The sequence below is a fragment of the Lucilia sericata genome, unplaced genomic scaffold (genome assembly GCF_015586225.1).
Source record: "Lucilia sericata isolate MDLA Ls3-8-SP2 unplaced genomic scaffold, ASM1558622v1 Contig000229F_arrow, whole genome shotgun sequence".
NCBI classification, from domain to species: Eukaryota; Metazoa; Arthropoda; class Insecta; order Diptera; family Calliphoridae; genus Lucilia; species Lucilia sericata.
Genome location: NW_023994256.1, coordinates 32,080 through 47,824, shown reverse-complemented (window position 1 = coordinate 47,824; position 15,745 = coordinate 32,080). Strand labels below are relative to the sequence as shown.

The 15,745-nt window shown below is 29.0% G+C and overlaps 1 protein-coding gene across 2 annotated transcripts in view; it reads right to left on the bottom strand.

The window, feature by feature from the left end:
* LOC119602417 overlaps positions 1 to 8,584 on the bottom strand; it is a 245,712-nt gene extending 237,128 nt beyond the window's left edge. For both annotated transcript variants that reach the window (XM_037953929.1, XM_037953930.1), the window contains exon 1: positions 8,466 to 8,584. In XM_037953929.1, coding sequence (XP_037809857.1) covers positions 8,466 to 8,568 — 103 coding nt within the window. In that variant the 5' untranslated portion in view covers positions 8,569 to 8,584. The remainder of the gene's footprint in view (positions 1 to 8,465) is intronic.
* Between the last annotated feature and the right edge of the window lie 7,161 nt (positions 8,585 to 15,745).

Here is a 15,745-nt window from a genome sequence, read left to right as displayed (position 1 = left end):
TATGGTCAATTAAGGCCCGCAAGGAACTTACTTGAGTCGAATTTCATTTTTATTGTTATATTCGTATTTTTAAGCCAGTAGTGAGCGTTATAGTCAATAATGGGCCGATCCACATAAAATTTGGTAGAGAGGTTTTGGCTTACCAGGGACTTAGTTATGTCAAATTTCATTACTATACTCTTATTTTTAAGCCAGTAATGAGCGTGAAGGTCATTTTCCGAAGGGGACCTTATATGGGGGGTAGGGTAAATTATGCACCTATCCTCATAAAATTTGGTACGCAGATTTTGGCTCGTATGGAACTTATTTATGTCGAATTTCATCGCTATACTCGTACTTTTAAAACATATATGCCGTTAAAGCTGTTTCAGGGGTCCACTTGTATGGGGGCTATCCGAAAACGTGAACCGATATTGTCCATTTTCAATACCAAACAAACCTTATCTATAGAGAATATCGTTAGCTTAGTACGCAAACGTAACAAGTCCACTTTTTATAGAAATTGAGATTTTAATGCAGAATGGTAGTATAACTTGAAGTACTCATGATATAATCAAAAAATTACCTTTTTATACCCTACACCACTTTAGTGGGGAGGGTATATTGGATTTGTGCTGATGTTTGTAACATACAAAAATATTCTGGCTGCTGGCTGGCTGTCCATGTAAACCTTGTGCGCAAGGTACAGTTCGCAATTTTCAAGGACGAAGCCTATTGAAAATGGCTAAAATCGGTCCATTATTTCATCTAGCTCCCATAGAGCAGAACCCCCCGAGCTTCTGAGCTCATAATTATGTTAAATATACAGATATGTCGATAAAATACGGCACAACTAAGTTTTATAGAAGTCTTGTTGACCCTGCCAAATTTCATAAAGATCGGGCCCCATTTGACCCTAGCTCCCATACAAAGTCCCCTTCAGAAAATTACTTGAATGTCCCAAATTAACTTATAAACACAAATATCGCGATGAAATTCAGCACAATAAAATATTATGTAAATATAAATATATTCACAAAATGTTATCGGGCTTGGTCCATATTTGCCCCTAGCCCCCATATAAAGCCTCTTTCAGAAAATTAGTTTTTCACCCATAAATTGCTTAAATGTATCGGAACAAGGGAATATTGAAGATAAATGCTTTATTATGAAAAATAAATCACATTTAATATTCATAACTGGTGTAGGGTATCATATGGCCGGTCACGCCCAACTATACTTTCTTACTTGTTTATACTTTAAATATGTACTTTAACAATAAAAATATACAAAGAAAAAGTGCTAAGTCCTTACAATTTGCTATTATATATCAATCATTTTGTACATCAACGTCTAAGAAATAGTGTGTAGTTTGTAAAATCTTCAATTGAGTAAGAAATCATGGAATACTTTTTTAAAATAAAGTAAACAAGTTTGCTGGTTATCGAAGTATCAGTTTATAAAATTAAAAATAAACTCTGAGTACCGTGAACATCCGTTTATATGAATTATTTTAAACATCGAAATTAAAAATTATTTTTTTATTTTTATGACCCAGAGTTTATTTTTAAAGCATAAAAATTTTTCGAACATTATGTAATTTCGAATATTCGAACATAATGTTATATTGTAACCAAGTAGATTTATGACTATCAAGTTTCAGCAATTTCGGTGCACGGGCAGTGTATTAACAGCTTTAAAATTTTTCGAACATAAGTTCAAAATTTAAAAAAAATTTTTTTGCTTTTTATGATCCAAAGATTATTTTAAAAGCATAAACAATTTTTCGAACATTACTTTTTCGAGCTCGAAAAAAACAGAATCTATGTTCGAAAAATTTTGAAAGCCATTAAAACCAGTTCCCGCAGACCTGATAAAAATACAATATTAAGGGTTTTCATTTAAATGATTAAGTTTCCCATTTGTGCAAGTGTGCAAGTTTATTCGACTTGTTTCATGAAACCCCTCTTCAAATTCTGTTCAATTACAATATTTGTAGACATTTTCAAAATATGTCAAACGAAATTAAAAAATAAAAATTTAATTATTTAATAAAAAAACAAGTTAGAGTGCTAAATTCGGCTGAGCCGAATCTTAAATACCCTCCACCAGCTACTTTTATATTAATACTTTTCTAATTGATCAAATATTTGTAGAAATAAGTTTTCTCATGTCTTAAATAGAAAAATCCCAAGATTTAAACAGCTTAAATCTATTACAATTCCATGATTTATTGAACATTACAAACGCAATTTTCTTTATATTTTTATAGCGCTTAGCGATATTTAGTAATTTGCATGTATGCATGTGTGTGAAAATTAAAGGATTTTCAAAATATATATATATATATATATAATCTACACAAATTGATAATGCAACTAGTTAAATACGGTTAAAGTGCTTTCAGGGGCAGGACCTAGATATGACCAATTATAGTCCGATCGTAAAAAATTCTTTAAGCTAAATTTCTGTACATAAAAGCTATAATTCAGTAAAATTTTATATCTATATCGTAATTTAGTAATAAGTAACGTGTGTTAGAGTGATTTTCGGAAGGGAAACTTGTATGGGACCGACCGCACCCATGTTATGAGCCGATCGTGAGAAATCTTGAAATAGAATTTTTGTATACAAAACTAATATTTGTGGCAAATTTTGTATCAATAGCTTTATTTGGTAATGAGTAATGTGCGTTTAAGAGATTTTCGTAAAAGGACCTTGTATGAGAGCTATGACGAATTATATATAAAAACAAAATTTCAAAATTCTTTATCTATATCATTATTTGGTAATGAATATTGTGCATTTAAGTGATTTTCTGGAGGGGACCTAGTATGAGAGCTATGACCAAATATGGACCGATCGTAAAACAATTTTATAGTGTAATTTATGTATATAAGAGCGATAATTTTGCTAAATGTATGATATCAATATTTGGTAATGAATTATGTGCGTTTAAGTGATTTTCGGGAGGGAACCTTGTATGGGAGCTATGACCAAGGTTGGACTAATCGTGAAAAAATTTTGAAATAACATTTATGTGTACAAAAATAGTATTAATGCCAAATATTTTATGGGTATCACTATTTCCTAATGAGTTATGTGCCTCTGAAAGGCACCTTGTATAGCAGCTATGATCAATTATGGACCGATAGGAAAACAATTTCACAGTAATATTTCTCTGTATATGAGCAATACTTCTGCCAAACTTTATAGTTAGTAATGAGTTATGAGCGTTTAAGTGATTTTCGGGAGGGGACCTTGTATGGGAGCTATGACCAATTATGGACCGATCGGAAAAAATTTTCACAGTAATATTTCTATGCATGTGGGCAATTTTTATACCAAATTTTATATGGATATCTTAATTAAGTAATGATTTATGCGCGTTTAAGTGATTTTCGGGATGGGACCTTGTATGGGAGCTATGACCAATTATGGACCGATCGGAAAAAACTTTCACAGTAATATTTCTATGCATATGGGCAATACTTATACCAAATTTTATATGGATATCTTAATTTAGTAATGAGTTATGCGCGTTTAAGTGATTTTCGGGAGGGGACCTTGTATGGGAGCTATGACCAATTATGGACCGATCGGAAAAAACTTTCACAGTAATATTTCTGTGCATATGGGCAATACTTATACCAAATTTTATATGGATATCTTAATTTAGTAATGAGTTATGCGCGTTTATGTGATTTTCGGGAGGGGACCTTGTATGGGAGCTATGACCAATTATGGACCGATCGGAAAAAACTTTCACAGTAATATTTCTATGCATATGGGCAATACTTATACCAAATTTTGTATGGATATCTTAATTTAGTAATGAGTTATGCGCGTTTAAGTGATTTTCGGGAGGGGACCTTGTATGGGAGCTATGACCAATTTTGAACCGATCGGAAACAATTTTCACAGTAATATTTCTATGCATATGGGCAATACTTATACCAAATTTTATATGGATATCTTAATTTAGTAATGAGTTATGCGCGTTTAAGTGATTTTCGGGAGGGGACCAGAAAATTTTTCTCGGAAAGAATTCTATTGACATAAGATTTTAATTTGTGAAATTTTGTGAAAATATCGACATTGTGATGGAAGTTATTAACGAAAAACCCATTTTCCGGGAATATGTACTTTTGTATGGGAGGTATATTAAATTGTGGACCGATTCTGGCAATTTTCTGCACGGATCAAGATCTTGTGTAGAAACGAATGTATGGTGATTTTCATGGAATTATGTGTAAAAAATGCTTATTTTTTTCGAGGTTGTTTTAAATTTTGATTCATAACTTTTCCCGATGTGAACCGATTTTGCTCATTTTCAATACCAAACTGTACCGGATAATAATTAATATTTTGGGTGAATTTGGTTAAATTATATTGCTTCGTTTTAACGTGAGCGTGTTTTACACAGACAGACAGACAGACGGACGGACGGACAGACGGACATAGCTAAATCGACTCAGAATTTCATAAGGACCCAGAATATATATACTTTGTTGGGTCTCAGATAAATATTTCTTGGTGTTACACACGGAATGACAAAGTTATATATACCCTCTATCACCACTGATGGTGGTGGAGGGTATAATTATAAAAAATACATTTAAATGTGAATATTCAAGTGCTTTAGTAAAAAAGTGATCAATACAGAGCGGTTCTATTAAATGCACAGTGAGACTGTTCAAGTTTGCCAGTCTTAATAGTCGCTCAAATTTATAAGCATAGAAAAGGTATACATAGAACTGAAACTGAGTATGACAAAACCTAAGTCTGCTGTCAAAAACCTAAGTCGTGAGAATGTATTAGTTGAAAAATATATAACCCAACAAACACAAACTCTATCGTTTAAAAAGTTTTAATATTTTTGTTTGATATTATATTTTGATATTTTACAAAATAATGGTTTAATTTAGCCATTTTTATTCAATTTCAGTTGACCAATGTAAAATAGATCTTCATTTAAAATTAACTCTTTGTGTTTGCTGGGTTGAACCAATATTGACACTTGAAAATAATATTAAAAAAAATTAAAACAATTGAAAAATTCTTTTTTTTAATAATTTTGTGACAAAAACACAACTTTTAGCACTGTTTATTGCAGCAGCAGCAGCTATTGTGCCAAAGGAATTGTGCTGATGCTTAAATTAACGCTTAATATAAACAATTATTGTTAATTTCAATGCAGCCTAAATACACCCTACACCACACTAATGGGAACGGCATTTTGATTATGTCTTGAAGTTACACCTGCGTTGATGTAATGATATTATCCGTCCATAATGTTAGCCTATTGAATTTTTTTGAAAGCGGTAAATGCTATACGACAATATGCTCTTTATAAACGACTCAACAAATTTTATATATTCGTAAATTGACTATATATTTTTATATTGAGCAGTATATTCTTCAGTTAAGCAAACACCAATCTCTTGAATATAATTTCTACGTTAAAAACTACTATATAACATACTCGCAATGTGGTAGGGTATGATGTATTCGGATACATTTTGTACTTTCATATTTTTGTTATTTTATGTAACAAAAATAAAAATACTCATTCAAGTGTATTAAATTCACACAGAACCAGTACATGTGAGAGAGTAATATTTCATACGCTCAGTTTCAGTTCTATTTATTTTTCTATGTTTATAAGTGTTGTGCATATCAATTCCCATACAATTCAATTGCGAGAATGGAAACATGCACAGGTTGCACAGTTTACGAGGGTTTTGAACGTTTAAATGAGAACCCTTATTATGTTCGAATATTCGAAATTAAGTTCGAAAATTCGAAATAATGTTCGAAAAATTTGTTATGCTTTTAAAATAAACTTTTTTGGATCATAAAAACCAACAAAATTTTTCTTTCGAATTTATTTTCGAATATTTGAAACATCATTCACTTAAAAATTAGTTTTTTGTGTATTTTTATTAAAAAATTTTCCAACACTGAAAATAACCTGAAAACAAATAATTTCTATGCCAAGCTTTATTTGGTCCAAATATTTGTAATAAAATATTTTTGAAGTTGCGTCAAACAAACGCAATATTTATTTCATGTTCAGACATGAACAACTATTTGATGGTATTGTTTTATCAAACAGTGCAAAAATAATTTGATTCAAACACACACATGTTTTACAGCCACAGTATATCGTATATTTTCATGCAAGAAAAAAACAATTTACCAGTTTGTGTTAATTTTAACTTTTCTTATTAGGTTTAAAATTAAATTTATATAATAAAAGTGTATAATATTAATATATAACACGATTGAAAAAACTTTGTCGAATCTGAACATAAAATATTGCATGTTAACAAACAGCAATGCGGATGATTTTCATAAAACAAATTGATTTGCTGGCAAATAAATATTTTCTCATTGTTTCATCAATGTGAACACCAAAAGTCAAATAATTTACATCATTTTGGCAAAATAATTAGTTGATCTTGCAAACCAAATGTAAGATCAAACAGCGTCAAATAACAGCTGTTCTTTGTTTATTTTCTGAAAAAGTGTGTTATCACCTCATACAAAAATGTAAATAGTCGCTAAAATGACTGGTTTTATTTTATTTTTTATCAAATAGATATCTGAGACAAATTAGTCGTCACATTTAATAGAAATTTAAGCAATTGCATAAATTAAAGATAATTATTATTTTGGTTGTTTAATTTGTTATTAATTGGTTGACAACAACATACTATATATAGGGTAATTTCAAAATTTTTCGAACAAAAAAGTAGGATTTTGAATTTTTTCAACAAGTATTAAATTTGACCTATATTTTATTAATTATTTATCCGATTTTAATAGTTTATTTCCCAGTTAAATCCTATGTCTTGTAGTTCGACAATATTTTATTTAAAATATTACATTTTTAACGTGAGGATGATGACATCAAACAACGTCCTTTAGTCAAGGATATCTCAAAAAATGTAGCTTCCATTTTCTTTATTCCTTCACAAAATATTGCTTATAGTGTACTCAACATTATATAAGATATAGAAATTTTGGTGAATCTCAAATTCCATATTTATATGAAGAATGTGTGTACCGAATTTCATCGAAATCGGAGATGGTAAGGTACAAAACCTGTTCGAAATTTTTGAAATGCCACATTAGTTTATAGTCTAGTCTGTAGTCTTGTCTATACTCTAGTTTATAGTCTACTCTATAGTCTAGTCTAGTCTATAGTCTAGTCTATAGTCTAGTCTATAGTCTAGTCTATAGTCTAGTCTATAGTCTAGTCTATAGTCTAGTCTGTAGTCTAGTCTATAGTCTACACCATTTTTAAGTGAAATTGAGAACATTACGTATTAAATATAGAAAAATCCACATGAAATTGAGAATTTCCATTTCATATTAAGAAAATTCCAATTAAAATTGTGATTTTCAATTTGAAATTGAGAAAATTCCGAATCATATTTAGAATTTTAATTTAAAATTGGGAAAAATCCAAATAAAATTGAAAATTTTACGTTGATTTTGAGAAAATTCTAAATGAAATTGAGAACTTAAAATTTAAATTAAGAAAATTCTAAATAAAATTAAGAAAAAAATTTCAATTGAATTTGAGGTTTTCAGTTTCAAATTGATAATATTCTAAATGAAAATGCGAATTTCCATTTGAAATTTAGAAAAGTACAATTGAAATTGAAAATTTTGAATTGAAATTGAGAAAATTCCAATTGAATTTGGCAAACTTTCAAATGAAATTGAGAAAATTACAAATCGCTATTAACCGTTCCAAACAACCAAGGTTTTTCGCTACATTGACCAAATTCAAATATTTGATAGGTGCGAACGTAGCTTAATTTAAAGAGAGTCAATAATGCAAAGGCCTTCCCAATTTTAACACAATTTGTTTCGAGTTTAATGGCACTACCACATTCGTCTGCTAACGTTGAAAGAATTTTTAATATTGTAAATTTAAATAAAACAACAACCAGAAATGCTTTCGATTCTTCAATATTACAAGGAATATTGTATTCAAAAGATTATCTTAAGTTAAATAATTTTTAGTGTTTTAATATAGCAATTAAAAATTATTTATTAAAAAAATGTCACACAGAAATGTACCAGAGAAAAGTTACATAATACCAAAATTATATTAATTACTTTTTTAATTAAATAATAACTTTATTTACATGTAAATAAAATAAAAATATTTAAAAAGTTATTAAAAAAAGTTTTTGGTATTTTTAACGTATTTTTGTCTTGACTTGATTTTGATGATTTTTTTTATTGACTATTTCTCCAAAAAAAGTTGGCAGCACTGGTTATATGGGGGTGAAATCATAAACCGATATTGCTAAACAAACAAACTGCATCAACCAAAAAATTTCGACTATTAACAGACAAACAGCATCAACTAAAAATATTCAGTCAAAATTTTAGCTATTTTCTATGTTATCATGAAGCGGTCCTCGCCTTAATTCTTATAAAAAAATTATAGAAAAATTACTCACCTTGGTGATCATTATCGTCTTGTAGGTGATTTTTCAGATGATGTAGATGAGCATAAAAATGATGATGATGAAGTACACAAGCCAAATCAGTGCAATTTAACATATTGCAGCAAAGAAATATCTGAAAAATGAATTGAATATATGTATAATAGATTACTATGTATTTTTTTATTCAAATTGCTATAATTCTTATACACAGAAAAAAGTGTTGATTAAAATTCATGGTTTAGTAAAATGAATTTTATGGATGCTAAAATTTTAACATTAATAAACAAAATAAGTTTCTATACAAAATATTCAAATATGAACAAGACGTCTAACAGACAACTTATGTATATTGGACACCGAATGACAGTGAAGTAAGAAACAAGTTACTTATATTTGGCTTCATGAAATAACTCCCCAAAACAAAAAAAATAACTCACCAAAACTTTGTTCAGAAAGCAACAACCAAAGAATATAAAGAAATTGGGGTTTGTCAGTTGGTACGTAAAGGAGTTGTCATTCGGTACCTAACTCTAAGTATGTATTGGTAGAATTTTTGTATTAGTATTGGAGCTCCAACCACTTTCACCACACTTTTCAAACATACATACTTGCATAAAATCGTACATAAAAATTTTAGGAAAAATAAATAACATTTAAATTTCTACATTCGCAGATTTTTTAATTTATTTTGCCCACATCTAATCAGTAAACATTTAATAAATATTTTTTCGGACTTAAAATCTCTTTTTTTGCAAAAAAAAAAATAAGTTTATTTTAAATAATTTTTTCATTTTCAGACTGTGTGCCAAACGGCAGCAAAGTTCTATGGTAAAATAAAATTTTCTTATGGTGGAAAATATTATCACTTTTGCTGTGCCAAACGAAATCTTTCTGATTACATTAAATTTTGGCAATTGTCACTAATTGCACAAGAAAATCTGCATTTATTTTAATAAAAGAAGCTCTTTTATTGATTTTTTTTATTATTGAAATAAATTTCTACAATCACAAATATATTCTAAACTGAAATTATAAAATATTTAATTTTTTGTATTTTAAAATGTTTCTTTTCATTTGTCAAAAATTTATGTAGCCCTATGAGCTAGTAAAATTTTATTCACCTCATATCTATCAAAAATTTACATTTTCAAGTAAATTGTTACCGATTGGCACACACTCTCAATACCAAAATATACAACTTTGTTTTGTCAATTTTAATTTCAACACACAAAAATTAATTGTCAAAAAAATTAAAAATTTTTTTTTTTAGTTTGTGAAAAATAAAAATATTTCGGATTGTTAAATGCGATAAAATTGTGTAAAAAATTAAAAAATAGTTATGTGTTTGTGAAAAAACGTCGTTCAAGTCCTATTATCCTGGTATTTTCGCGAAAAAGTTTTGAAGTATTGTGAGAGAATTGAGTTCTCATAAGTGTGTTGAATTTACACAGAACTCTGTGAAGAGAAGGAAATGTTATTGTTGTAAAACAATGTCATAGTCCAACTTCTTATTATTCTTTGGCAACAACATTCAATGCTCCTTTTGAGGCATTATTTCACATTTAAAATAGGGTGTTATTACATTATGAAATAATTCCTAAAAATTAAAAAATGAAAAAAATCCCTAAAAAAATGTTTGGTGAGTTATTTTATTATATTGCTTTTATCACACACAACAAAAAATATATATTTATTAGCCGGCCTTCAGTCAGGCGTAAGGATTTTCTCCTCTTGGGTATATCGACACCGTCTTCGCTAAGAATACACTCTCTGCCGATCAAGAAGGGCCGGTCGAAGGTCGACTGTTTAGGAAATATTTACTAAGCGAAGCCGTTGTTGTACAATAGAGTAGAAATAAATCATTGCGCTATTTAGGAAATCTTTACCAATGTGGGCTTTACACTATGACACTTTACGTATGGAAAATCAAATGAAATTCCATCCATTTTTTTAAAAAAGAGAACAAAAGATACGATTTATATTTTCTGCATTTACACTTTTGGTATAACACAATATCAAAGTAAAATGGAAACAGCACTTTCATTTTTATACCCTCCACCACCATCAGTGGTCATAGAGGGTATATACAGTGAATCAATTAAGTAATTTGCCTATGTAAAATTTTATAAGTTTTAAGAAAAAACTTTATCTGAACAATTATTTTTAGCAAAATAAAGCAATTTGTTTGTTGTATTTTTTAAAGAATATCTTATATTTTAATTTTCTACCATAAAAAGTAAAATCGTGATATTAATTAACGAGATTTTTGATAAAATGTGAACGTATTGTTAATTTTTAAGGTCAATAAAGTATTTTGCTTTGTTAGGTGTTTTGTTCATTTTTTAATATTGCTGCATTATTTTATAAAATTTAATATTTTTATTACTCCTATGTATTAGAATAACATTTTTTAGATATTTTAGTAGTGGAACGACTAAGTTTGGACATTTCTTAACTGAAAATAATAAGTAATTTTGAATTGGATACATGATATATTAGGAAATCAGTGGATTTGGACCTAGAAAAAAATTTTAGTGGGGTATAAATCTATAGATTATAACAAAAATAATCTGGGTTTTTAGTCATTTTGTATTGATAAACAAAAACTACATTACGGAAACCCCATCTATTTGGGGAGTACTGTGTGAATTTCATTTAGAATTGTATACTATTGATTCTTATTCAATAAAGTTAATACTAAGTACCATCCTAGCCACTCTAAGTATGGGGACATCACCGTATACCACTATAGAACTATTACATGCTAGAATCTTGATATTCTACCTCATATTTTGAATGCATTATTTTATGAATAAAGTACCGTAGGCGTAGTTGGATTTGGATAGTTATTCTTGATTTGGGTTCTAACTATATATACATAAGTGTATGTATTAACTGAAAAATATTGCTTTTGTGGATCTTAGGTGATGAGAACCGCCTCTATTTGTAAATATCTAAATTAAGTATTTTTCCCGTACCACACGATAGTTCACTTTATATTGTTTCCAAGCAACCTAAGGTCTGTTTAGAGGTCTAAATTTAAACAAAGTGTTCTTTTAAGTTCGTATATGGACTTTGGAGAAGATAAATGATGGCCTTTGGCAGTTAAAGATTTTGAAAGACAACTCAGTGCGTTTTTTTCAATAATTCTTTGTGTCATTTCATCAATTTCTATATTTTATATTTTTTAATGATTGATTAAACATCTCATAATTGAATTTCATTTATTTATACTTGTTCTAAAAATCTAAACTAATTTTTTATATTGGAATTGCCTCATTATTTCCCTTTAAACATTTTTAACGCAAATAACTACACAGTTTCATACAATAAGCATATGATTTTTGAAAATTACAATTGAAAAATACTTAACACGTGTCCTTTTAACAATAAAACAATAAATTCCAAAAAGCAATTAAAAAATAATTTGAAAAACCCAACGAAATTAACTGGAAATTTCAATATGAAAATTACTTTATTGACATGCAAATTCTGATGAAAAATAATAAAATGCAACAACAAATGCACCAAAATTTTTATTTTAATATTTTTTCTTGGTTTTCCCATTCTACACAATCTCTATTTTCAATTGGAAAACATAAATTTACTTTTTACCTGTTTTTTTGAATTTTATTTATGAACAAAAAACAAAATTCTCTTAAAAAAAGGTAGGCAAAAAACTTAGTTGATTCACTGTATAAGTTTGCAGTTTATCATTAATAACTCCCTCAAATATATCGGTATCCACACAAAATTTTGTACATGCAAATATATATAATATAATATAAATCATAATATCAACGTAGATCTCAGTCGGTCCACAATTGGTCATAGCTCCCATATAAGGTCCACTTCCGAAAATAACCGAAACGCACATATTTCATTGAATTATAAAGCTATCGGGATAAAATTCGACACAAATATGTTTTGTATACATACAAATCATTCTACCAAATTTTTTACGGATCGGTACATTATTGGTCATAGCTCCCATATAAGGCCCACTTCCGAAAATCATGTAAAAGCACATATTTCATTGTCAAATAAAGCTATATTGATAAAATTCGACACAAATATGTTTAGTCTAAATATGAATGACTCTACGAAAATTTTTCCGGATAAGGCCATAATTGGTCATAGCTCCCATATAAAGTCCCCTTCCGAAAATCACTACCAGGATACATACTTATCATTCTACAAAATGTTTTACGGATCGGTCAATTATTGGTCATAGCTCCCATATAGGCCTACTTCCGAAAATCACTTAAAAGCACATATATTATTGTCAAATAAAGCTATATTGATAAAATTCGACATAAATATATTTTGTCTAAATATGAATCACTCTACTAAAATTTTTTCCGAATAGGCCCATAATTGGTCATAGCTCCCATATAAGGCCCACTTCCGAAAATCACTTAAAAGCACATATTTCATTGAGTTCAAAAAAAATCGACACAAATATGTTTTGTGTACATACTAGGGTATTCAATTATTCGGGGTTTTAACTTATTCGGTTTATTTGACAAATAATTATCTGAGGTTTTATGTTAGCCGGTTATTAATCGGATAATTCAAAATTACTCGGTTAATCGAATAAAAGGAAACTGGATTAATAAAAAAATTATGTGTTTTTTTACATTATTTTTCTTCGTATAAAAAACAAAGTTATACTTCTCCACTTCTTTGAGTTCAAATCTATGTATATTATACCCTCCACCACTATCAGTGGTGATCATTCCGTGTTTAACACCCAGAAATATTCATCTGAGACCCAACAAAGTATAAAAACATTCTCACGCTAACACGAAGCAACAGAAATTAACCAAATTCACGCAAAATATCTATTATTGTCCTACTCAGTTTGGTATTGAAAATGAACAAAATCGCTTCACATCGGAAGAAGTTATGAATCAAAATTTGAAAAAATTCCGAAAAAAATATGCTTTTTTCACATATTTTAATGTAATTTTCACAAAAACTGTGCACTGTCCACAATGTCATATACCTCCCATACAAATGTACATATTCCCGGAAAATTAGTTTTTTGTTAATAACTTCCGTTTGAATGTCGATATTTTCACAAAATTTTACAAATTAATGTTTTATGTCAGTAGAATTCGTTAAAAGAAAAAAATTTCCGGATCGGTCCATAATTGGTCATAGCTCATATATAAGGTCCCCTTCAGAAAATCATTTAAACGTCATAACTCATTATAAAATAATGATATTCATTCAAAATTTGGCACACATATTACCTTTGTATACATTTTATTTTAAAATTTTTTTCACAATGGGTCCATATTTGGTCATAGCTCCCATACAAGGTCCCCTCCCAAAAATCACTTAAACGCACATAACTCATTTCTAAATTAAAATATCCATATAAAATTTGGTGCAAGTATTGCTCTTATATACAGAATGTTACTGTGAAAATTTTTCCGATCGGTCCGTAATTGGTCATAGCTCCCGTACAAGGTCCCCTCCAGAAAATCACTTAAACGCAAATAACTCATTACTAAATTAAGATATTCATATCAAAATTTGGTACAAGTATTGCTCTTATATGCAGAAATATTACTCTGGATTTTTTCCAGAGTAATATTTCTGCATAATTCGGTCCATAATTGGTCATAGATCCTATACAAGGTCCCCAACCGAAAAGCATTTAAACGCACATAATTCATTACCAAATATTGATATCTATACATTTAGCACAAATATTGCTCTTATATACATAAATGACACTATACAATTTTTTCACGATCCGTCCATATTTGATCATTGAATTGGAGTATAACAATTGCTGAAGAACTTATTAGAAATTCTTAAAAAACCGAACAATATCCCTCAAATCTGGTTGTAGAAGTAAAGGCGATTTCCAAGATTGCTTTTCAAGAATCTGAAGTGTTTCTTTATTAAGACATTCTAGTAGTACCCAGTAAAAAAATTTTATACTTTAGGAAGCTAAAAAGGGAAGTAACTGCATCTGTATTCGCTTACTATTAAGCCTTACTGAGAAGCAGGAAATAAGGGAATACCAATGATAGGAGTAATTTCATAATGTAAGCTGAAAAACATTAAAAGCTTACTACTATCCCTTACAGAGAAGCAGATTGTAAGTGAAATATTTAAATAATATTTAAGCTTACTAGTGGGAATGCTTCCAAGTGGAAATTCGCTATATAAAAATCATGCCTTATCGAAGCAGGTTTGTAAGGGAGAAAATAGCTTCGTTCCCTTACAAACCTGCTTGCATGTAAGCTCCAATTTTTACTGGGTAGGTAAATCAAAACAAATTCTTAAAATGTTTCTGAAGTATTGTTATTTAAATCATCAAATATATTTTCTGTGTAAATTCAACACACTTGTGAGAATTCAATTCTCTCACAATACTTCAAAACTTTTTCGCGAAAATACCGGGATAATAGGACTTGAAAGACGTTTTTTCACAAACACATAACTATTTTTTAATTTTTTACACAATTTTATCGTATTTAACAATCCGAAATATTTTTATTTTTCACAAACTAAAAAAACATTTTTTTAATTTTTTTGACAATTAATTTTTGTGTGTTGAAATTAAAATTGATAAAACAAAGTTGTATATTTTGGTATTGAAAATGAAAAAATTATTTTAAATAAACTTATTTTTTTGCAAAAAAGGAGATTTAAAGTCCGAAAAATATATTTATTAAATGTTTACTGATCAGATGTGAGCAAAATAAATTAAAAAAATCTGCGAATGTAGATATTTTAATGTTATTTATTTTTCCTAAAATTTTTATGTACGATTTTATGCAAGTATGTTTGTTTGGAAAGTGTGGTGAAAGTGGTTGGAGCTCCAATACTAATACAAAAATTCTACCAATACATACTTAGAGTTAGGTACCGAATGACAACTCCTTTACGTACCAACTGACAAGCCCCAATTTCTTTATATTCTTTGTTTGTAACGCACAATAATATTGCTCATATACCCACCTTGAAGTACACCAATCGGTTTAGAATCATTTTCTGAGTCGATTTAGCTATGTCCGTCCGTCCATATAAACTTTGTAATCAAACTACAGGTCTCAATTTTGAAGACAATTCAATGAATTTTGGTACATGATCTTCTATTGTCCCAGGGACAATATTGAAAATGGTTAAGATCGGGCTTTTAAGTTCATAATTATGTTTAAGATACTATTATCTCGACAAAAAGCTGCACAACCAAGATCTATACTAGCCTTGATGAATCTCATGAATTTTATAATTATAGGGTCTCACTTGATCATAGCCCCCTTCAA